This window comes from Eutrigla gurnardus (assembly GCF_963514095.1).
Source record: "Eutrigla gurnardus genome assembly, chromosome: 10".
Lineage (NCBI taxonomy): Eukaryota > Metazoa > Chordata > Actinopteri > Perciformes > Triglidae > Eutrigla > Eutrigla gurnardus.
The window spans coordinates 19,192,448-19,217,620 of record NC_139924.1 but is presented as its reverse complement, the minus strand read 5'-3'; the positions used below and the strand labels follow the sequence as shown (position 1 = coordinate 19,217,620).

The following is a 25,173-nucleotide window of genomic DNA, read 5'->3' as shown; positions in this document are numbered from 1 at the left end:
TCAAAACCAACTCACCATATTTATTTACTGTTAAAGCATTGAATTAAAAAAAACAAAATAAGATATCAGCTTTGTCCTGGTTCAATTTAAAATCTGAATAAAGACACGTCTGTCCACTTTGAAATCAAAAAGACGCATACAGAGACAAGTCGACTGAGCTCAGTGCAAAACAATCTTCCCCGGGGTAAGAAAGAAAAAAAGTTAAAATAAAGGAAAATCATTGAAAAACAGTAAAGTGCATGTTTGGAGAAAAAGGCCCTCTCGTAGTTGTAGAAACTCTGAACAGGCGGTGAGGGTCAAACACGGGAAAGGAAGGCTTCTTTAAAAAAGGAAAAGGGAGACAGACATAAGGGAGTGCATGTACTATGCACTGGTTCAGTCTTAGGTTGGACATTCATATTTCATTACCGTACATACAAACCCGAACTCCAGTTGAAACAACACATCCAGTGGTTTACATGCAAACATATGTCATACTTCATTCAATTCTTACGCGCTAAAACATACGGAGGTTACACAGGGTCTCCAGTTTACCTGCTACACATCGATTCATACATATACGTGTCCTCTCCCACACATCTGCACAGCTCCGGACACATCTGTTCCAGTCCATTGCACTGAGGTTACATGGTGTTGTATAGCACAGTGACAGCTCGCTGCTTTTTCTCAGCAGAGCCTTTGCGAGTGCGCCTCGATGAGTGTCCCCTCCCTTGCTGACGCGTCGGCGCGACTGTGCCACTGCCGTCTGACATCTCCCTCTCACCCGTGTCGTCTTTTGGACAACGATGAGGGGCAGAGGGGGAAAAGCAGAGGGACGGCGACGAGGACGACTCATCGTGAGACAAACCCGTCTTTCCAACAGTGCTTCGAGCCAACACTTTCTGCTTCTTCCAGGTGTCGTCGGCGTGAGATGCGGCCGTAGAGAAAGAGTCGTGGGAATGTGACGATGACGTCCTGGTGTGTGTCCTCAGGTCCAAGTCGCTGAGGTCGTTTGCTGACAATTCCAGGCAGTCCAGTTTAGCCAAGGAGGCCGACCTCTTCATGAGAGAAGGGGGGGTGAGACCCGCCTGGCGGATACGAGCCTCGAGCTCCATGGCTCTGTGCCACACTATCGGCTCCAGGAAACTCTCCCCCTCTTGTCTCTTTCGGAGCAGCTGCCTCACTTGCAGGCCTTGAGGGGTCTGTTCAGCGCTCGCCCCTTCACAAGGTTCAGGCTCTGTGCTCATAACATCTCTGGGCCCCTGAGGCTGCCCCAGATCCAGGCCGTGGCGGTCGGTTGTCTCCAGGCTGATACCCTCGTGGAGGAAAGCCTGCAGCTCTCTCAGTGTCTGCTGAATCCTCTCCAGCTCCTGGCTGCCACGCGCCAGCCTGCTCTCTGCGTCACACCCCGGGCTACAGCCCCCTCGCCTGCCCTGCGAACCGGGTTCCAGCCTCTTATCGGTGTCTGACTCCTGCACTGTCACCCCATCCAGAGTCATTTGGTTTGAACCGGCCTGGGGCTGGGTCTGTTGCTCCTGGATTTGGCTGTGGAGCTGGCTGTGTCTTTGGGACTGGCCTGAGGGATCTTGAGATGATTCTTCCAACTCACTGGTAGAGGCCAGTGAGGACGTCAGCATATGGCTATCTATGGACGTGGACACAATGATAGGTATAGCACCCGAGGCTTGGCTGATATTTGAGTCGGGGGAGCATGAAGGGTCTGGCAGGTTGTCCATGCCTAAGGAGCTGAGCTCTGTTTGTGACCTTGTGTGTTTTTCTTCATCTTTGGACTCAGCAGATACAGCTGCGATCTCTCCCTGAGTGGTCCTTTGTTCTGTGCAGTCCTGAGGGAAGCAAAGCGGAGGATGTTCAGTGCTCAGGGGACACAGAGGCAGTCTGCTAGGAGGATGTTCGGCACTGGGGGAATGCACCGGCGACCGCTGAGACGCAGCCATCTCCATTTCCTGCCTTAGCTTCTGCTCCAGCTGCTTGGTGGCCCGCCGCACCGAGCCTGCGGGCCAATCGCACGGCAGCATGGAGGGAGACTGCGGGTGGGAAGGCGGAGACGGGGAGGCGTGCAGGACTTCAGACGTCTCCGCGTCCATCTGATGCTCCGGTCGGATGAGCTGAGGGCTGTGGGAGGGTGGAGGGAGCAACGAAGAGGAGGTTGGAAGGCAGGAGGCAGGGTGGGTTATGGCTTCAATCTCCGTGACAATATGGCGGACTGATACTCCGTTGTCATGCTGAGTTCGGTCAGGGCTGGCATTGTCAATGCTGTCGTCCGACTGTGGAGACACCTGAGAGAAGAAAGAAAGGGCGAGATAAATATAAAAAGATAAATATATGCAGATCATTTTAGTCATAGTCCTGTTTTATTTAAGTAGTGTGTGTGTGTGTGTGTGTATTTGTAACATTTATTATAAATATTTGTGTTCCTTTTAAAATGATACATAAAAAAAAATCACTGTTTGCATAGCATGATAGAAAATAAGCAAATAAGTGACATCTATCTATATTATATGCACTATTCTCTCATCTTCCAGCAGGTGTCATCATGCTCTATTCAGATTTGGTGTGGAATCTGTGTTACTGGCTCAGTTCATTTGCTACCTTGGAGTCCTTAGGCTGCATTCACACTAAACCAAGCGTTGCAGTTATTAGAGCAGGGGTTGTCAACGAATTAACTTCAAATAAGTAGCACACTCAATTGAGTGTTGGTAGAACTGTATTCCTATATGCAACCGTGCATTTTGGCAAAATAATACCATAATGCAAAAGAAAAGCTTTCCCTCACTAAACTCTTTTTTGCAGCCCTCTTGAATTTTACATGCAGTCCAGAATATGAACACAAAGTATGATGCTGCGGTGACAACTGGATGACTGGTGCGACTTTTGTCTCACATAATGAGGACCTTCTGCATGATGCACGTTATACAATATGTATACAAGACGATGTGTTAATAAAGTAATGAAGATGAATGATCCTGTACCTGACTCGTCCCATATCCTGGCTCCTCCTCCTCCTCCTTAGTCTCAGCTTCTTCGTTTTCCTCAGATGGCGGAGGTGACCTTTGTTGTGCCTGCTCAGAAAGTGTCCGGGACCTGCCATCTAGGGCCAGGCCCAGAAACTTTTCCCTTGCGCTGAAGAAGTCGATGCTGTCTCCGCTGTGGTTGGACGACCCATCGGCCTCGCCGCGGCCGTCAAAGGCTGTGCCTATCTGTAACTCGCTGGGGTTATTATTGTCATCACTGGCAGCAAGTGGGAGAACCAGGGGGAGGGAAGTGATGTCGGCAGGGCTGCCTGGGCTGTGTTTGTCACAATCTGATAACGAGTGGTCTACAATGTCAGAGTCAGTCGATCCCAGAGTGAGAGGAGAGATTTCTTCTGAGCTGCTTTGCTCAGGCAGATTGAGGGACAGTTCCATCGGTTTGTGTTTGGGCACTGAAACGGGCAGATGTGTGGGTGGACCCTGGTGAGCACGCTGAAGTTCAGGAGTAGGGGGTAAGATGTGGAGTGATGGTGGAGGGTGGGGTAAAGCAACAGGCACAGCGACAGCCACAGCTGAATTGTCCAGTCTCTCCTCCGGGACTACAGTGGCTGCTCGCGCTCTCGGGAGGGGAAGCAGGAGGGGGGGGTCTCCACAGTCTGACCTGACCTCATCCTCACCCGATGAGTCACAAACACCGTTGGAGTCCGTGCGTGAGTCGGAGTTGTGTGCGGCGATCGATTTGGCAGACTCTTCGCGTTCGACGCCGAGCACTTGCAGCACAGCCACGCCCAGGAAGTGATGTAAGGAGGGGGAGGAAGTGTTGTTGTTGTGAGAGTCGGAGCGTCCCAGAGACGAAGGTTTACACGTGGAGTCGGGACGATCTGAAAGGTCACTTTCAGAGTGGGAGCGCCATAGCTTATTATGCCTTTGTTTGCTGTGGAAGCAAAGAAACAAGTTTTTTTAACACCAAAATGCTCCATAAAGAACATGCATGTCCTACAGATGCTTCTGCGTGAAAGCTCACCTGGCCAGCAGGATTCCCTGATACTCCTCCAGCTGTTTCATGAAGGAAGGGTTTGGTTTGGTGACAGCCCGTTTCTCCTTGACGTAGTCAAAGGCAGTGTCCAGGTCCCAGCCGTACTCCTTCATGGCGTAGGCGATCACTGTGGAGGCAGAGCGACTCACTCCCATTTTACAGTGAACCAGACACTTAGCACCAGCTTTCCTGAGAGAGACGGAGACGAGAGAACAGTTGCGTTGCATTACAAAATTGAGGGGGGGAGGAGAAAAGGAGAGCTTAACAAGCTTGTGTGTGTTTAAACCTACTTGGCTTTGGTGATGAACTTGTAGGTCTCGTTCCAGTACTCCAGCAGATTGGTGGCCTCTTCATCGTACACTCGGATGTTGTGGTACTCAAACATCCCCGGGAAGAAGTTGTCTATCTCCCTGGTCACGTTCAGGATGTAGTGCACGCTGCAAGAGAGAAGGAACAAGCCGGTTAACTTGCTGACCATTAAAAGTCAATGCACCGGTCTTCAGCTCGTATATACAGCAGATGAATGCTTGGATAATATCACGATGCCAGTATCATAAAGGTAGAGTAAATCCAGTGTATGAAGCTTTGCAGATCTCTTACCCGCTGTTCTGCAACTCATCCAAGTTAGAGGCATTCCACTCGGAGCCCTGGAAAGCACAGGTTTAGTTAAGATCAAGGTGTATACAAATATATTAACGCACAACAAAATAAGAATGACTCAGAACTCATTCTAAACATCTACACATTTAATCACTCTTAAATGTTAATCGAATGCTGACTGAATATAAACCATGTGATAAATCACGTGAAATCTATCTAAACCAAACTGGTCCATAGGGTCTTACCAGATAGACATGTTCGAAGATTTCCGTGGGGCTGTCCATCTGCCCCAGGATGACTATCATCTCGTTGTCTATGAACTCCTTGAACTCCCTCAGGTTACACACCATCTGCATCTCCAGCTCTGTTCGGATCTGGAACCGTGGTCAAAATTGGCACTTAAGAATCTTAACTAGTGAAGCCACACCCTGCCAAACCGAACTGTAAACGTTGCCGTACTCATCGATGTGCCTCTTACCTCCTTGCAGGTGACATTCTCCAGGTCTTTCTGCATCATGATCTCTCTGAGGCGAGTCTTGATCAGCCGCTCTGTGCGCTCCCTTTCTGTGGGCCTGCACATACAAACACAAAGACTTTCATGAAAAAAAACCCAACAACAACAACAGTAAAGTAACAGAAAGAACCACCTTCACAGTCACAGCAATGACTTTCCTTCTGTTCGCTGATTAAATTTCACGTTATTCTCAATGAGATTACTTGTTCCACAAGAGAATCGCCACTTTGTCTGATTCTCAGAAAGAGGGAACAGCAAAATCTGAGAGTGTGGCCCATTGGCAGTCCACAACAAAGTCTCCTTGTGGAGTGAGCCTGTTGTTGTGCCTGGCTCTGTTTCCAACCGCTCTGCTGGGGGACGCTTTTAGCCTGACGTCACACCGATGCTACCAACAAGTTGCCTAATTAGCTCTCGGAATAGCTCAGTTTATCTCCGAGATTTTCTAATTGTCTCTTGTTTTGCTTCCAGCTGGATCCTCGCAGAAATAGTACACAGCAGTGTGGATCAGAAGTCACAGTCAGTGTGGCCTGTGTTGAAGATTCTGAAACGGACAGCTTGTTTATCTCAACGCTGAACACTTTTTACTGACCCCAAGAGAATGATCCACAGTGATAAGAGAACGCACACCTGGTGACATATATACCAACAACACTAAACCTTTAGCCTCATAACACGCCTGGAGTTGCCCACAAAAGTCAGACAAAACGGACAGAAAAAAGTACACATATATGACGACACAAGGAATAATCAGTAATAATGAGCTAATGAGTAACTGGAAAATGGAAATTCTATCTCACTTCCTCGAATCGCTGCCAGAGGGGCCACCTACAGGAAATCAGAGTAAACCCCATTCATTAATCAAGTATGAAAAACATGCCAACATCAAACCACTTCCTGCTAGCCGAACTTTCCAACTAATAGTTTCACGGGAATATAAGCCGTCATGTCAACAAACATTGGCAGGTCATGTAGCTTTGGCAGCCTGTGCGGGACAATCATAAAGTGTTGGTGCCAATTTGAATGAGTGCACTCGAGTGTAAACACACTTCCTCCAAATAGAGAGTGAGTAAAGTACTCCAGGCAGACAGTAAATAAAGGTGTTTCTTGTTTGTCAAGTTTCAAGTGGACCTTGATTTGCTATTCTGACCTCTTTTCTCTCCTTTCCATCCAGGGGCATCAGGTGCATGCAGCAGCAAAGTATCTGCCTTAATCCCCCCTAACACTGCCATCTTTAGCCTCCTTCTCTCTGCCTACCACCTGCTTCTGTCCGTCCCTCTGTTGGTCTACCTATTTGTTTCCATTTTTTCCCCCCCAAACCAAGCCATCTAAAGCCTCAGCTATTTTGGACACTGGAGAAACTCTTAAGTGTGTGTGTGTGTGTGAGAATGAGAGGCGCTCCAAATAGGTAGCGAGGCACGTGACTAACCAGCAGAGAGGGGAATTTCCCTGGTGTCAGTCAAGACATAAATCCAGCCGCCTGTCACCCCTCTACTTTCTAAATATCCTTGTGGATCTCTCGACAACTCTGTCTGCGCGTAAGAAGAGGTTAGGCTCGGCTAATGTGAGAGTGCATCCCATTTCTATCACCATGTAGTGGCTTTATCTACTATCCTTTTACTTTTAGTTAGTCAGAGTTTTATATGCAAAGTACTAATTACAGTGGAAATCACTTACATGATCATGTCTATGTGGGTCAAAGTGATCACTATTAGCGGATCATTATAACAACCGTTTTGTTTTCTTTAATTATCATGCAGATTACCATCTAATTGAGATGTGTATATATTAATACAAATTAATTAAATGGACAGCTTTGTAATTTACTGAATTTGATTGAATGTGCAAAGGCATGCATCCGTCCCAAGCTCTTTGATCTGTGTGAGCAGTCGATTACTGGAATGATCACTATAAGTGGTTTCCACTGTATTAAGAAACAACCGTGGTAGTCTAACTCAAGTATTTTAACATAAGTCAAACAATTTTGTTAGTTTTATTAAAATTTCACTCAATATTGTTTCTGCTTTTTGTAGAATTAATGCAGTGTTTGTTGTGGATATCCATTCAACACATTCCTGTCAGCAGTGTACTCACTCCATAGGAATTTTGCACTACACATCAATGGGGGCTGTGCAACTCTATGTCATACAAGATGAAAACACGTGAAAATCCCTCCATGTCTGGAATGCCCCACAAACCAGACCATATTCCAGATATCCCACCATCCGTGTGAACTGTGGATTTGGGTAATGTGTGTGCGCTCGTGCGGTCTCTACTTACAGGTCTGTGAAGAGAACGGGGGAATTGGCACGGTGCGACTCGACGTCCTGCATGGCGTTCCACTCATTGACGCAGAACTGGTTGGATGAGACCCTGCTCTGGTAGTAGCTGACCCAGGTCAGGAACAGGCTGCCCGGGTAGTAGTTATGGCAGCGGGCTACGTCACACGCTTTGTGGAGGGACTGGAGGGCCGACCTAAAGGCAGACAGTGAGAAGGAAGAGGATTCACAGTTGAGACGTTGTCTGGAGGGGACAAACCCAACTATAGAGTGAAGTTTGGATTGAATGAAATTAAATGACTAAGAGTAAAAAAAAATTAGGCAAGTTAAAAGGAGGGGAGGAATTAGGTGAAATATTATAAGACAGGTGGGGAAATAACACAGGTGAGAAGAGAAGAACAGAACGATTGCAGCGATGAAGACATAATACATGGATATAACTGCAGATAAATTAAACTATCAGAGATATTCAAGAGAGAGGGAGGTCAGGCGAAGAGCAAGGTAACAAAGGGACGAGGAAATGAAGACGGCCACGGAAATGAAGAGGCAGCACTGGCATGTGAGACAGGGAAAGGTAATGAAGAGACTGGAAGGCAGAGAGATAATGAGAAAAAGAAGAGAGGAAAGATAAGAGTGACAAAGATAAAAGGCTGCAGGTCAAAGTCAAAGGGGGGTTAGTCTTTTTAAGGCTGCAACCTTAAGTTGAGTGTAACTTCACTTAGATGTAATTTGCAGGAAAAATAAAAGTTGTTTACCACATGGCCTGCACTGACACTGGCTTGAAAACATGAACCATGTTCACCGTCGACACACTAAAACCACTGTGAGGACAGAGAGAGTAAGATAAGGGTTAGATTTATTATCGTATAGTCATCTTACAACACCAACAAATCTTCTTACAATGAAATGACTAAACATGAGTCATCAGAGCAGTCAGTCAGCTGCCCCAGGGAGCAGTAAAAACAGAAGCAGGTAGATGTCTTACCCATCTCCATCCAAGTGGATCAAGGTGTCACTCCACAGAGGTAGAACCAAACCCACCGTACAGCAGCTGGGAGGAAGATAAACACTTTAAATAACAGCACAACAAAACAAGACACACCGGTTTGACACAATGCAGGGATGTGCCCGGGAAACCATTAAAAAGAAAAACAACAATTAGAGGAAACAAGTTGAGGACGTGAGACAAAAGCATACTAAGTAGTCAATAATATGGGTAACATGCTGAGTAACAAGTGTGGGGGGTTCAACACATGTTATTGTACTACAAGCTAGAGTGGTTTACTGTTGCTGAGGTACTGACCTATCAGAGGAGACAAAGTCCATGCCGAGCACGATGCTCTCCTCTGTGTCCTGTCTTCCGTTGGTGGAGACCACCACCATGTAGCGGGTTACCTGAGGGTAGGCGCTTTCCAGACGCACAGCCTGTGAGAAAAGAACGACAGGAGATCGCTTGAATGCATGAAATTGAACGCAAGAAATTGCAATTGTAACATCCTTTTATCAAAGATATTACAGGGACTTAGAGACATAGCATTGCATTAGTCCAAATAGGACTTTCCATGTCCAGTTTCAGTTCTTTATGTTTCCTGACAAAAGAACTGAAACCCGCCTCTGTGTCTGAAGTATAATCTCCTTGCTCCTGTGTGGGTGTGCATGTGTGTTACTCACCAGTCGGATCGTGTCCTCCGGCCGCAGCACAGTGAACATGGTCTGAAGATGTTTCTGGAGGTCACCTGGATAGAAAGGATTTCCACATCCTCATTTAGTTTCAGTTCCACGTGGACTACACTGGGCATTCTTAGCATTTAAAGGTTGACATAACACCTAGGATAATGTATCGTTTACCCCGTGGCAAGTTTCCAGTGCATTCACACTGGAGTCTCTTTCACTTAGCCCTACATTCGACCTGATATCTGAATACATCTGAGGGAACACATCTGTTATTTCTAACACGTTTCTGATGCTTTTTATAGTCATCAGCCCATTTCACATCACAAATGGTCAAACTACAAAGGCTGTCTTTAATCCAGACAGCAGCACATTCTACTTTTCGTGTTTCCAAAATGTTTTTTTTTTTGTTTTTCATCGTCTGAACAAAAAACAACTCAAGATATTCAGTGTGGGTTCTTTGGTAAAATATTTTTCAAAGAATCCAGTCACCACATGGCATGCAGCAGTGAACTCATCTGCCTTGTTATGAAACAGCTTCGGTGAAGTTAGCACCAGCTGTTACTGATGATGCTATGGAGGAATGTCCATTTGAAAACACACTGTGCTTTTCAACGGCAAATCCTTCTGTGGAGTTCATTTCTGGGGCCGAGGGTCAGCAGCGGGAGAAGCTGCAGCTGTCACTCCTGTGTGCATGTCTTTACCTGTGTGCATGTCTTTACCTGTGTGCTTGTTCCTGCGCTGGCTGATGCGAGGTACAGAGTTAGGCGTGGGGCTGTTTCCCCTGGGAAGGAATAGGGCTGCCCCTTTTACGGTGAGGAAACTCTCACTGATACTGGAAGGGAAGAGGAAAGAAGAAAAAAAAAAGACATGAATAGAAGTCTCAAACACAGGGACTCCTTCCAAGTTGTCTCATCATATTTGGTCTTTCGAGTAACTTATGTAATTTGTTATCACTTTCTTGCACTTGCTCTCGTAATGAGCCCAAGATGGGGACATGGAACAGACAGAGTGTTGTCATGGGCTTATGTCAGTGTCACGAATCTCACAATGATTCACTCAGCAGGCCTCTCTGTCTACAAGCGCACTAAATCAGAGCTGAACAGGCCACTGCGAGTAAAACAAGATCCAAGCCCCAATTTGAACTCGGAACACAATGTTCTCTGCTCGTTCACACTGCTGGATCACACGCACGCACTTACTCACACTTGCAGCTGTCGGGAGGGAGGGATGGGGGATTGTGAGGAGACCGCGGGTCCGAGAGAGGAGACGGAGCAAGTCCCCTCCTCCACAACGAGCGGAGATAAGAGCTGGCCGACACACCAAAGCAGGTTGTATCAAACAGGGCTCTGTTCCTCTCTGGAACACTTAATCTTATTAACTGTGACTGAAGTCACTGCGTTGAGGAGGAGGACACATAATAAACTGAGGTCAGTGTTTCAACTGAATACCAAACACTGAGTGTGTGTGTGTGTGCATGTACAGTGGCACACTAACCTAAGTCACCTAGATTCCAATGGAACATCTACTCCTGCAGCCACTTATGACCATGTCAAATGACAGCCGTGGGACCAGTAAAACCTGAATGATGCTGAGCACTCGTGGGAAAAGTGCTCCGACATTTAAATAGTGGCTACAGGGAGCACATAAAAACCACTACTGCTAGACAAAACTATGAGCGTGACATGTTCAATCAGGAATTGAAGTAGCACCTTCAGACCCAGGAGGAATCCATCACATTAACAAAAACACACCCGTTGTTTTGCCTCTGCAGGTTTTGCCGAAATTGAGACCAACAAGTCAAGCTGGCAAGTACCTAGCCCATCGAGGAACAACATGTGCAGCCACAATCTTAAGTCGAACCTGGCTCTTAAAATTGTAACAGACTTCTAGAGAAACCCCTTTTAATGTGGGTAAATATGCCCAGCTGTTCCACATTCAATATCCTACACAGGACAATGGCTAGAAGGTGTTTTTAAGAGGTCAAATTAAGTTAATGTCAATGAAAGTATAAGCTAACTGCAGTTTGTCATCTAGAATAAAATGCAACAAATACTGTGGATGTATAAATGTTACTAAACACTGACATATTTGCCCAACCCAAAGTTGAATAAGGCCGGTTTCATGGCCTCTGGGGCCAGAAACTAAGACGAGGAACTGACTCACCAGGATCAATCCAAGGAAGGGGATGACATCAAAGCCACAAATATCCTTTCAAATTGTGCAAACAATTGGTTGATATGTATTTGATGGTTAACTACAGTGTTGGATAAGCTCTCTTGCCCTTTGCAGCAGACTAGAAGTACACACGTCTACAGTTCATCAGGTTCTCAGTTATTCAGTTTCACACTGTCTGCCGTCTGCCATTTAGGCTTCCTGTCATGCTATTTTCCTGTGTAACTTCATCTCTCCATCCTTCCAGCCACCCTACTGTCCTTCCTGAATTTTGCTGAGATCAATGATGTAGAGGACATGGGGACGCATACAACTGAGACAGAGAAGAAAAAAAACACAGCTTTGTGCTGAGCTTACTTCCCACCCTTGACCCAGCTGTTTCCTCTCACTCTCCCCTCTGTCACTTCCACTTTTTCTGCATTTCTCACAACTTGGCCCTACTTTTCCTTTCTGCCACTCTCCTTAATTCCAGCTGTATCATGTCTCACTGTCCTCACACACACACACACACACAAATTGGGGGCTCTGCACTTGGCAAAGACCATGTATATCAGTGCTACTGTACAAAGTCGTCTGTAATACAACGCTTGTCCTCCACGTGAAAAATCACACATGGAAGGCGATGCACGTGCATGCACGCAAACATGCACTTATACTTCTGCACACAGACACATTGAGAAAGTGGAAACTATGCCTGACAGTTGGAGGCGGGGGGCTGCGAACGACTTTCAACTTCAGTTTCTAAAAATACTCAAAGTCCTTTAAAAGTGTCTGCTATTGATAGACTACGTTCAGAAGAGCACGGCCGACTTACTGTACAGCTTCTCTTTGAGGGGGCAGTGATATCCTTCTGCAGAGGTTAAACGCTGAAGGCTGCATGTGCACTGAAAAGGGTATAGCTAAAGCACACAAATACACACCACCACCGATTCCACACTAAAGCTGCAGCGATTGGTCAATTAATCCACTGAAGTAATTTTTAAGGAAAAATGCCTCACTTGCACTGCGAGGACTTGGTGGATTCTTGGTTGGTTGATAATGAACTGGATATATTAAAACAAAACAAGGACTGAACCGGGCTGTGGGAAAATTATATAACACAGTGTTCACTCATCCATCCATCCATTTTCTACCGCTTATCCTGTATTTAGGGTCACGGGGGGGCTGGAGCCAATCCCAGCTGTCATTGGGCGAAGGCAGGGTACACTCTGGACAGGACGCCAGTCTATCGCAGGGCCGACATGTAGAGACAGACAACCATTCACACTCACATTCACACCTACGGGCAATTTAGAGTCATCAATTAACCTATCCCCATCTTGCATGTCTTTGGACTGTGGGAGGAAGCCGGAGAACCCAGAGAGAACCCACGCTTACACAGGGAGAACATGCAAACTCCACACAGAAGGAACCCGGGCCGACCCGGGAATCGAACCCAGGACCCTCTTGCTGTGAGGCGAGAGTGCTACCCACTACACCACCGTGCAGCCCAGTGTTCACTAATTTCTGACATTTTATGAACACTTTTTTAGACTGTGAATCTCTGCAGCAATGACTGTCATGACGCTAGCATTGACAACTTAAATAATACAGCCACAAATATACACAGAAGGATAATGAACGGGGGGAAATTGAAAAAAGGGCAACAGGCTCAACTAAATTTGACTTCACAAATGAGGCGAATTAGGAATGGGCAGTGAGAGGTTGTAGATAAAGAGAGATGACCCAGTCAGAGTGTTTGGCAGAGTGGGGTGGGTCATCTTTTGGCATTCAGCCATCCCGGGCTTTGGGCAGAAGTGGAGCTGTAGGTACTTGTTAGGGCAACAGACACAGACACAATCATCACTATGTAAGGACCCCTCCACATAGTGGGCACATAACTGACCCCCCTCCTCCTGCCCGTGGCCATATTAGTCACTCTCGGGAGGAGAGTGGGATAAATATAGGCCCTGGCTCTATGGAGGCCGAGCCCCACTAAGGCCTTATGAGTTCACACCAGACAGATACAGCCCATGGGAAAGACAGGGAGTTAGCTGGTGTGCGTGTGTCTTCATGTCCACAGGTGCATGGAAAATGTGTCACGAGCAGAAAATAGTGACAGATGGATGAGAAGAGAGGAAAGTCAAGTTCGTGGGGTTTCATGAAATAGAGGCCCAAAGCCCTGTAACATCCTCGATTCATTCTGGCCAGGAACCTCCGTTGCACGTCATCTCACTCGCAACCATTACACAGTCCAGTTATGGCAATTCTGCCCTAGAAATAAGTTCCAAGACTCATTACACTTCCACAGCACATCATTTGGCGAAGTAGATACGGGAAGTTGGAAGTCACGGCAGAAGAGGGTCAGAGCTGATAAAATGGTAGGAATACCAGGTCATACTAAACATAGACTTGGATCAACTGGCACAAATGCCAGTCAACATGTTGCCCAAAACCCATTGTCTGGTCACGGTCCAAACGTCAGCTACCTTAGAGAACTAAACACACCGTACCCAGGCATGAGGTGCTATTCTCAGGAAGATTCACGTTACATTTTAACTTCAGTTGTGCAGTTTCCTATTGTTGAATTTCAACATATAACATGTTACTTCCAGGAATCATGTCTTTTTTTAATCTAAACTTAAACCAGGCTATGTAGGTCAGGCTATTTGATTTTAGATACATAAGATACATAACACACACACACACACACACGCACACACACGCACACACACAGACCTATATCCTGCTGCCCATATCCCTGTTCAGCTGCTGAATTCCCACAAACACTTAACTCAAACACTTCAAATTGTCACGTTTCGGTTGCAACACAATCACGATCAAGTACAGCGGAAGAGAGGGGTTTACCGGCATTTCTAAAATTGGTGGTATAACAATGGTGTTTTAGACGGCATTTATCCACAGGTAACACTTAACCTAACATACACAGCCTCGAGGCTTGTAATTACTCAGTCGAACCCCGGCTTAACATTCTGGCACGTACAGTCGTTTCCACTATAAACAAACAGACATATGTACACAAGCATTAAACATGCCGACGCACATGTACACGCTCTAGGTGCTAAGGTTGCCAGAAATCGCCTGCGTTGTCATGAGGGACGTCCTGAGCAACACAAAGAAGTGCTGATAAAAACAATCAACAGGCAACATGCGACGTGGCCAACAAAAGCAGGAAGTCAGAAGATTTCCCACATCTGCTGTCATTTACCAGACACACGTGCTTGGGTGCGGTGTGTGTTGCGGTAAGATCTTCCCATAAACCTTCATTATGCAAACTCACTCAAAAAAACAACAACAACTATTTCCTTAAGACTGCAGGGCTCAATATTCAATTTACTCAATAACCTCACCAGCCAACCATAAAACAGCTGAAAAACGACGTGATCAAGAGACAGGCCGTGCTGAACTTCCCTGAAAACTGCCACAGAAGGCCAATTCTCACGCAGGGCTGAAGCAATTACTGACTGCACGGAAATGTTACACAACAACATCAAAACACACTGGAACAAAATGTATCAATTTAGTGGAAAATTGGAGAATGTTAATTTCATCATCTTTTAATCCAGCTGCAGAAATGTCTCTGCTTTCTCAAATTTGCAAAGCTTACTCGTATGGAGCTGCAGCCAGCTCCACAAAAGTTTGGGAAAACTGCAACAGGCTTGCCTTTGATCTGTCCTTAAGGGCAAGCTCGTCTTCGCCGCATGTAAGTCAACTAAATCCTTTTAAATCTAACCAGCAAAAAGGGGGTCTTTACCTCACTTTGTCTGCAGACACTGAAGATCACAGATAACATCACTATACAGATACATCGATGGCAACTCCCTCACATCACAGCAAAGTCAATCCCTGTAAACGTGTATATATTTAGGTCCGTCAACAAAGGGCTTTCTGATTACTTGGATTTGAAGGATATCCATTTAGCAGGTTACAAGGACATATTATCATGATTGCTTCTGGCTTATTTAAAGTTATTTTTGACTCAATGTTTATAGAAGCTTCATTCAACAAAAAAAGGTCTCAACTACAACGTAATACCAAGTATGGTTATCACACCAACCTGGACTTGTGAAACTGTAGGATGATGATTCAAACTACATGCAGCGAGCCATTATGTCTTAGGAAGGAGCAGTGAGATGAGTCAGACGCTGCTACGTCACCAGGAAATACATGCAACACTGATGTTGCAAAACTTTTTACACATGCTCAGCTTACTCACAGTTTTACAATTTAAAAAGGGTTGACACATCATTACCAACTCCAATTACGTGGACTTAATGGATTAATATCATTTAGTCCAAACGTAAACTGACTATCCACAATACAAATAACATACATGCTGTAATCATTTCAGTGTAGTCACGTTATGGCAGCATAACTGTAACTCCTGATAAATTAGTGTGTTGTTATGTATAATAATGTCAACAACTTGCCACTTAAAAAAAAAAAATACTTACAGCTGGTTGATGTTATTTTTTGACACCACCGCGTCGTCGCTGAAGTAGGGCACCATCTTGGCCCCGCAGCAGGAGCAGAAGCTGACCGCCGACGAGCTGTCGGACACGGACACCGCGCCGAGGGTCATGCCGGAGGTGAGCGCGCCGGTGGGGAGGGAAGGAGGGTGTCCGCTGAGAACTTCTACTCCTTTCCCACAGTCACGTGCCCGGTCATTGCGAGACGTCTCAGACTAAAACTCCCTTGGGTGTTGATGGTCGTAACGCAATACACAACAATGACGAATTATTCCGCGAAAGAGGTACTAGTTTCCAAATCTCGCTTCTGTCGCAATGAGTTACGGTTTGTTCCTTCTCCCGACAGTGACGCCTGGCCGTCCAGCATTTCCCAATACAGTGGAAGCGACTTCTATACGTCTACAACACAACAGTATCCTCAACCACGTACAGTACTGAGACATATGACTTGGGTCAAACTCTCAGTGGGAAAGTCATGGGAGGGAGGAGCTGGAGACATGTGTTTCGGGGAATAGCGGGGAGCCAATGGGGACGAACAGGCAAGTAGCCAGCACCGCCCACATCCTTCTGCATGGATTTGCTGGAGCAGAGCAACCGTGCGCAGGTATTTAATCCTGCAGTTGATTAGCCTGTGTAGTTCCTCCTGTCTGGCTGCTGAGAGTGTGCTCATTAGATAACGCACTGCCCGTTTGTTTTTCAAAGCAGCGTTCACTCTTGGTACATCATGGTTGTTTACCCTTTCATAATGGGTTATATAAAGATGCGAGTCAGACAATAGGTTTCAATCATCTTAATAATATGCTATTACTTTTAGCAACAGCTCATTCGGTGTCCTGGTACAACAGATTCAATAGGGGATGTCCTCATTAAACTAATAAAATAGAGTCAATTAAGCCAGAATGGTATGAGGAGACTTCACTCGTCTCCACTCTGCCCTTTTCTCCCAAATACTCAGACCTTGAGTTACATAATGACCAAGAACAAATGACTAACATGCCTGTAGTATCTAGGTAAAGCGGTAATATGCAATGTCTGGTCAGGAAAGCAACAACCTTTCAGATTGAGGTGGTCCGAGGACATCAAGCATCAACCGACATGCTGCTTGCTGTTGCATGGACACAATGTTTTGGTTCGTTTATTGCCCATTAGGCATTTTATATTCTGCTATGTAAGCTGACAACACTTTGAAAAACACTGTAAAACATACAGACCTCTCAACATATTCACGAGGGTTTGTGCCAAGACCCTACAAACAAAACGAAACCATCTGTGGCTAATGACCTCCAACACAGTGAAGCTACGCTTGGTATGGAACGCCTGCTTTAAGTTTTTGACTGTTTTCCAGCAGAGCAGTTACCATTAAAGGGTTTTGACTGACAAATAGGGCACTATTAAGTATGCCGTTATGCAACGCACCTTTTGGCTCAGAATTCACAAATTTCCCAGCCCATTGTTATTCACTGTAATCTGCAGAGTTTGCTGGTGTTTTTAGGTGTATGAACACCCCTGAGCTTTGGGGGAACTGTAGCTGAACTTCATTCTGATCACAGAATGGCCATAGTACAGGGCTTTGTAAGCTTTGTAAGCGTAGTAACAAATAGAAGAACTCTAACCGAGTCAAAATTAAAAAATTTTCAAAAACTGTAAAACGAATTAAAAACATCAACCTCTTGCGACTAAAACGTAATGTTTTCTCTTTAGAATAAATTCAAATGCAGGAGCATGGATGCTTATTACTGTGTTCTGTTTACATGCGCAAAGCATAAATAATCTATGCATGTCTAATGTCTGATAAGGTCAGCTCTGGCCATTAATATCAACTATGTAACTAATCATATTAGCAATGCTTTACAATCAGGCCTTTCACAATAATTACGTCATTGACTTGCCATATGATATATGGAAACTAACTCAAACTTTTCCCCTGACCTCGACATTATCCGTTGTTTGTTTGCACAAGAACGTCACCTTATTCATTATTTTGGTTGTGTAGCTTTTTTTCAATATACTATTTTAATATTTGTTTCACTTTCCAATAAAAATAGCTGCATATTCTTAAAAATTAAACACTAATTTATCTTTGAAAGGGTGTACTTGAATTATTATTCTTTTATATTATCATTACATACTGAGACTCCACATGTGTTTTGCCCAGCTAATGCCCGATTACATCAGATATAAAACAAACACAACAACACCCTTGCTTTACTCTCACCTTCCTATCAAGAACTCTTGCATCACAAGACAGCCCTGAGCTCCACCAGCCACTATGACCACAACATCCACGTGCACACACAGCGGCTCATGTGTTCTTGTCATGTGGTTTTGTTTAGTGTTGTCAAACGTTTGAATGTGGGCTGGCTGGTAACATGAGTGTCTGCCGTGGTGTTCAGCCGAGACCGTTGACAAGTGGGAATGGGCAGAAACATACGGGTCAAAGGTGCTGGTGTTGTGTAGATTTCAAAGTGTGTGTGTGTGTGTGTGTGTGTGTGTGTGTGTATGTGTGAGAGAGAGTAAGTGACAGACGAGAGAGAGAGAGCTCTACAGTACTACACTATATCATCCCGCTACCTCCTTGTCAGTGCAAGAAGCCAGCTGTTTACCATATGCTGAGCTGGAGATGGACTACCATTACCATACTGTTGTATTACAAAGCTATATGACTTGCAGCATTATTTAAACTACATATCCTAAAATCACCCCTCTTTCACCTCATAATGCCCATCACACTGGAGGTAAAGATGCGTGATAGAGTTATAGCGGCGGCTAAAAACACCTTGCCTCAAACCCTTAAAACCAACAACATAAAAATAAATGTCAAGACTGTAAACAAAGCAGAGCAAAGAGCAGCTGGGCTACAACGCCTTCAGTTCAAATGTTTGCCGACTACTTATCCCACTCTGTTGCGATAGGAGCACTTAACCTTGGAGAAACAGGGAGCGCTCTTGTGGGCCAGATAAGATGGACAAAGTCGGACCTGTGAGCAACAGTAACCTGGGCACGGTAACCAAACATGTACTGTGCTGCAGCAAAGAAGCACTGGCTGAAAATCTGTTATTGGGTTTGAGAACCTATAGATGTAATCTGTCAAATCCTGGGTCAAGTACCTCACGGAAGACTTTTTTGTGTGATTTTGTTAGTGTGGTGAATTTTGGAATTAATAACTATCTGGCACATAAACTTGTTTTTGTGTTCATCGTGGAAATGTCACATTATACTACAAAATGATGGTTATCATTGGCTACCATTTGAATGTTGATAGCCATGTCACATTTGTTGGATGAAATACTGCAAGTATAATGTTGTTCCCTATGCAATAGCTCTCTTTTAGAGGTTTGGAAACATAGTCACTAATGCTCAAACAGTGAACACAAGATGGCCTTCCTCTGTTTGGTGTTCGCTACTGCACCTCGCCCTCCTTGGTTTTCTAATTGCAGACTCATTAAATTTGTGCTCTGCTCGAGTGCGTCTAGATGAGAGCTGATGCACGACTCAATAACATGCATGCTTTACAGTGCAGAGACTTGCACCATGCAGAAATTATTCAGATCAGAGTCGCAATGTATAACTTGGTTAGGCTGCCGTTTTAAAGCAATGATTCTTGTTATTCCTCACAGAGTGGTTCCTCTTGCCACCCAAATAGATTCTGATGGCCATTTAAGTAATAAAGCGATGGTTTTTTATTATCCCAATGAAACCTTTGATTGCCCCTCCACATCACATGATAACTCTGCAGATCACAAGAAGGTCAGGGAGCACCTATTTTGTTCTGCAGCCACAACTGTTTTTAACCAATCATTTAAAGATTACATCAGAAAAGAACAAAAACTTCAAATGTTAAGTTTCGTAAAAAAAAAAAAAAACCTCTCTCTGACATTGTCCTTGACAGTCGGTGTCAGCCCTGAGGCAGCAGTGTGTGGCAGAGATTCATTATAGCACTGCAGTAACTTTATTCTCCCCTGGTGTGGTGCAGGACAGAAAGAGACGCTGACGGAGACCAGGAGAGAATAAGAGGAAAAGATACCGAATAACTGAAAGAGAAAAGACAAAGACTCTCCGACTGAAATCATTACTGCACTGTAAAAGCCAGAGCTCCCCTCAGTCTCCTCAGTCTCAGTGGCTCATACACAATATATTGGCCCATGCTGCTACTTGAATCCATATGTAGGGTGGGGAGTTAATTGTACCTCAGCTCTTATATAATACATATGAGGGGTCACTCAGCAAGGCCCTTGGCTACACCCCGCATGTCAATGCGTGTGTGTGTGTGTGTGTGTGTGTGTGTACACACATCCGTTGGTATGACTTCAGCAGCTGCTGCTGCTTTGTTGTATTACCTAACAGAAAATTGGAAGCACATGTCCTTCTTGGCACTATTGGGGTGTGTTAAAGCCTTGCAGGAGTGATGTCACCGGGTTTCAATTTTCATATATGTGTGACACATAGCATAAAATCTTTTTGAGCATGTTCCACTCTGTTACAGGTTTCATGCACTGCCAGCGCTCCACAAGAGGCCCCACGCTTATCATGGGCCAGCTGCAATCACAAACTTCAGTTATTAATTCAATTCAATAATCACCACTATAACCATGAAGTAATGCCTTCAGACCAGTTTATCCATATGTTGCCGGCAGGATTTCACAACACGCAGTTGGCCTAGTTTTGGGTGTGATGCAGGAAGTTCACATTAAACAGCAGGGGATATAAAATGTTTCTCTACTTTTATGTCTTGTTACTATGCAATAGTGTAGATAATAGACATAAGCACATGGCTGCCACCCACCCCTAAATGTTTTTACACAAAATATATGATGTCATTAAGACCATTTATTGAATTACCAGAAAATATGCTGTATTGTGATATATCATTACCGAGATATGAAATTAATAATAGATTAGTAGATGTTTTTTGGCCATGTCACCCAGCCCAATGTTATTCTGCTGTATGAGCTCAGGACCGGAGACTTTGACCCTCCGAACGGCTCTAAACCAGTGGAAACCTGACCAGCTTTTTTCAGATGCATCTGATTTTGCCAGGCAAGGTCATGCTGGGCTCATGCAGTGCGACAGGGTCCAAGACACACGTGAATGAAATCCGAGTGTGATCCTGGGCAACAGCCAAAGCCCCAGAGCAAAGAAAAAGAAAATGACGCAATATAGAAGTTAAATCTCCTTCTGGCAACATAAAACTCTGCTTCGTAGGAACAACGCTCAAATCCGAGACAACATTGGTTCAGTTTTCAGAGTCAGGCCACAGGTGAGATAGTTTTCTAGATATTATTGTTTAAAAATGGTTTTTCAGAGTATGATGCCAAAAACCTTCTAAACTACCCTTCATTCAATGATTTCTCATGAGAAATCTGTTGACAGTAGAGACCTAATATTTTGAATTGTTCCTATTAACAGGTGTGTCTTTTAATTAGAATTTTTACAGGACATTCTGAGATGGTCAGGTGGGAGGGATTTGATGAAATGACACGGAATGACCCTAATGATATCTCACAACTAGGCATAAAAATCTATTGACTGTTTAGGTTGCACTTAAAGCTTTAATTAGTCCACAAACCACCCTTGCAAAGTCCATTAAAGATGTAAAGGCTGTATGTACTTTGATGTACATAAATGATTGTGTCCTACTGTCTCCATGGAGGTATACGTGATAACAATTAAAGTGATAAGAGCCTTGAATGCTAAAAGTAAGTCAAACGCTCACACAAACACAAACATAAAGCCTATATGTGCTCAGCTTGTCCTGTGTCATTGCATTTCATTCAAATTATGCAGCGGGCCGTGCCCTAAAAACAGTACAATGACAAAGCCACCTGAGTTATCGTAACAAAGAGACATTAACAGTGGTGACGTCCTTGTCTTTTATGATGACACATATACACATCAGAAAAGCAAATCATTGACCGCACCACAACCACCAGGTGGAATCATGCAAATCAACCCCAGTCTATGACATCAGTGGTCTGCCCAAATATTGACAAAAGTACTCAAGTACACATTGTTTGCAGTTCAAAAAACTCCTAAAGAAATCTATTTAAAACCATTGTGAGCTCGATGGTTGATTGATTGAGACAGGTTGACAATACACACAAATGTATAAATTACTTACTAAATTAAAAATATGAATTTCTTTCTATTGAGGCATTTGCCTTTACCTAACAGGGCTATAATAGCTTTTTAATTTTGTGTTTTCTCTTGGACATTATTAACTGTCGCAGTAAGGTGCTTATTGGACTGGGTAACTATAGAAAATGTACAAAGTTTTAATAGATAATACTCTCACTAATGGAGAATTAGTATGTAGATAAGCAGGCTTATTTTTTTTGACACACAAGTTTGCCTTTTGTAGTTTAAGACGAAGCATTGTGCTGCAATGTATCAATCAATGTAACAATTCCATTGACGGTTACAGAGAATGTGGTTCAGTGAATAGAGAAACACTGCAAATCTGATGCGCCAGCTCCCTCTACTGGCCTGACTCTCAATTTACTGTTTCTAGTGACTCAACTGAATGGTAGTGTGTGAAAGACCAGAGTAATTCCAGGAAACTGGAGAAAGCGTGTGACAAAACAGGAAGTGGTCTCACCTCCTGGGCTGGGAGCGACGGTCATCCTCACCACTGCCCGACTCCTAGAGAGAGACGGACAGAAATGAGAAGAAAAGGAAAAGAATATTCAATACCTGTGTCACTTCACATCAGTCCTGTGCCAGCAGCTAGCATTTCATGAAGGACACACTGTATCACTTTGATCAAAGAGACCTGGGAGTCTATTTGCATCACATGCTGAGTCAGACTCAATTAACCTTGCATTTAAAGAACGCTTAATTGGCTGGCGGTTGAAGCGGCTACGTCAACCCTTTCATCTGTGACTTCAGTTACATGGCAGGGCCAGCTTGATAGAGGCTCAGAGCAGGGACCAGGGATAAGGCTGAAACATACTGAGTGTCCATACCCTCCCCTCTCTGTCTCTCTTTTTCCAAAATGCAATCATCCTCCCCCACCACTGCAACCAACCAACCAACGCCACACACACACACACACAAGCAATTTTAATCCCAGCCCTTTCCGTCCCGTTTCAGTAATCCCTGACAAAACTTTCTCTTTGGCATCAATCTGTCAATCCTGACTACTGCACAGGCCAACACACACACACACACAGGGATAGGTGCAGGCATAGGACAATGAACAATAATGAAGACGCCTAATGCTGGTGCTGATGAATAATGACGACGCATGATGATGGATGAGGAAGATTAGGTGAAGAGGTCAGGAGGTGCAGGAGCTTGGGAAGGAGGTTTTCATCTATTCCTCGGTCCGCTTCCACCGATGTGATTAGGCCTGGAGAGGCAGCTGGCTGAATGATGCTCTCTGCCTCACAGCCTGCCTTCAAGGCAAAATATGGTGACACAGGAGAAATTTAAGTCCATGCATTGACTCAAATGCATCCTGCGTGCACACGCGCACACACACCAAACTGCCTAGCTCAGCAGATTTCAAAGGCAATGTGATACCAGACACGATTACGCCACTGCAAAGCACTCACACATTGATAAATGTAGCAGCTATATACCTCTAATATGTGATTAAAACAACATACCGTCGTAAACGCAGCCATGTCTTATGGCCATGGATATAATGTACAGGCTGATCTCCATGGTTACCATGCCACCACACAGATGTGTAGGGAGTGGTCTTATAGCCAATGAGAAGAGGGGATTTGGTGCGCTGCTAGGCAGATTACGCCACCACTCTAGGGTGGCTATTCCCCACTGTGCTGAATGCTAGCTGTATCAATTGACGGGTCAATAATATGAAAACCTGTGTTAAATTGGCCAAAGCATCAATAAAAGGTGTCGGAAGCAGCATGCTGGGAAAAGAAGCCTATCTCACACTGCAGCTGTGCCTCCCATGATTGTTCATCTTTATTTTTGAAGCCCGTTCCCAGCTATTTCCTCCATACATTGCTCTGTCCTGCTGTCTCTTTTCCTAACCCCATTTCCCCCTCAGCATCAGACATCTCACAAGAGTGCTCACATGGCTGCTTCCCATCAGGAATGGGTCTCATGACAAGCAGCTGGTAACCTCAGCCTTGGATGCTTTCACTGCCTCCAAGCTACAAACCCTCACTGCTGGGACTCAGAATTGATACATTCAGCGTAAACAATAATTAATGTGTGCTATTTTATTTGGTCTGGCACAGACTGCTCATGGTGTTAACGGACATGTGTCCAAAAGTGTAAAAAAAAAACTGTAATGCGACACAGCTCTAAAACATATTATAAGATGTTTTCCTAATCCATTCTCCATCTATTTGCATGGCCATACCATGCGATTCTCCATCAAACTGCACTGTAACACCTGGAACACAGTCAATCTCAGGGAAAAAGAGGTTAGATGAGCTGAACTCCTGTCTTGTTGTGTTCACCAGAGGTCAGGATCTTCAGCCTGACAGACTCGCTAACACCACTGTTATCGTATTCCTGCGTGATGGCGTCTTATCTACGGCAGCCACACCATCTCCCTCCCTTGGTCTAGGTCAAGAGCCTGAAGCCTGACATGGAAAGCCTCAAAGTGTCTGAGGGGATACAGAGGACTGTCCCACTGCGTCCAACAGGGACTGACAGGCCTGCCACACTAACCTGCTTTCCAGGCAGCTCCTCTCTATCCACTGTCACTCCACTAACCAGTGACAATAGCTGTCAATTTGGAAATGTGATGCTGGCACGAATGGCAAATTGGACGCAGGCACAAAATGCAGAATTGTAGAATAAAACAAAAACGACAGCTACTTTTTACTGACAACTCAAGCTGCAGCTGAAGGACGGTTTAGTTCGTCTGGTGGTTCTTTTGAACATTTGGGGAGGAAATATGTTAGCAAAGGAGCTCTAACTGCTAACATTAGCTAGCTCAGTTAGCAACAACTTTAGAATGAAACAGAGCCAAGTGACTTTGCGCAAAGCTTGGAAAACACACACACGCACATGCACACACACACACGCGCGCGCGCACACACACACACACACACACACACACGCGCGCGCACACACACACACACACACATCCCTCTGCAGGACTGCGATAGGCTCCCTTTGGGTTACAGCATGATGCTAACAGCTAACTTAAGTTAGCCACCCATGTACATGCACGTCCATGCATGTACCGTGATCAATGGAACTAACAGTAATCTTGCCGTGACAGAGCAGCGGAACTGAAACAAAATGTCAAACCACTTCACGGATACTTACAGACACACTGGGGCTGGAGGTAGTGCTCGGCGTCGGTGACCGCTGGACGGTGACCAGCGCCATCCCGGCTACAACTGCTCAGACCTCGGTCACCTAGGAGAGCGAAGCTCTGGGATACGAGACATTATTTTGGGCAGGAGCAAACGTACAGTATCCCCGAGCTCTCCCGATGTTATTTCTCTGGTCGTTGCTTAGTTGCCCCTCTAAT

The 25,173-nt window shown here is 44.9% G+C and overlaps 1 protein-coding gene across 2 annotated transcripts; it reads right to left on the bottom strand.

Moving 5' to 3' along the window:
- On the bottom strand, positions 1-25,173 carry ssh2a (slingshot protein phosphatase 2a). Of its 2 annotated transcripts, XM_084020077.1 has the most exons (15): positions 24,966-25,173; positions 22,306-22,349; positions 9,789-9,901; positions 9,067-9,131; positions 8,699-8,820; positions 8,381-8,446; positions 8,151-8,216; positions 7,397-7,591; positions 5,084-5,177; positions 4,851-4,979; positions 4,606-4,652; positions 4,296-4,442; positions 3,994-4,194; positions 2,970-3,903; positions 1-2,276 (listed from the first exon to the last, which is right to left on the bottom strand). In XM_084020077.1, exons 1-15 carry the CDS (start codon positions 25,026-25,028, stop codon positions 624-626), a joined length of 3,939 nt encoding a protein of 1,312 aa, XP_083876203.1. In that variant the 5' UTR covers positions 25,029-25,173; the 3' UTR covers positions 1-623. The 2 variants fall into 2 exon arrangements, with proteins under 2 accessions (XP_083876203.1, XP_083876202.1); XM_084020076.1 differs by lacking the exons at positions 22,306-22,349; positions 24,966-25,173 and adding an exon at positions 15,696-16,147.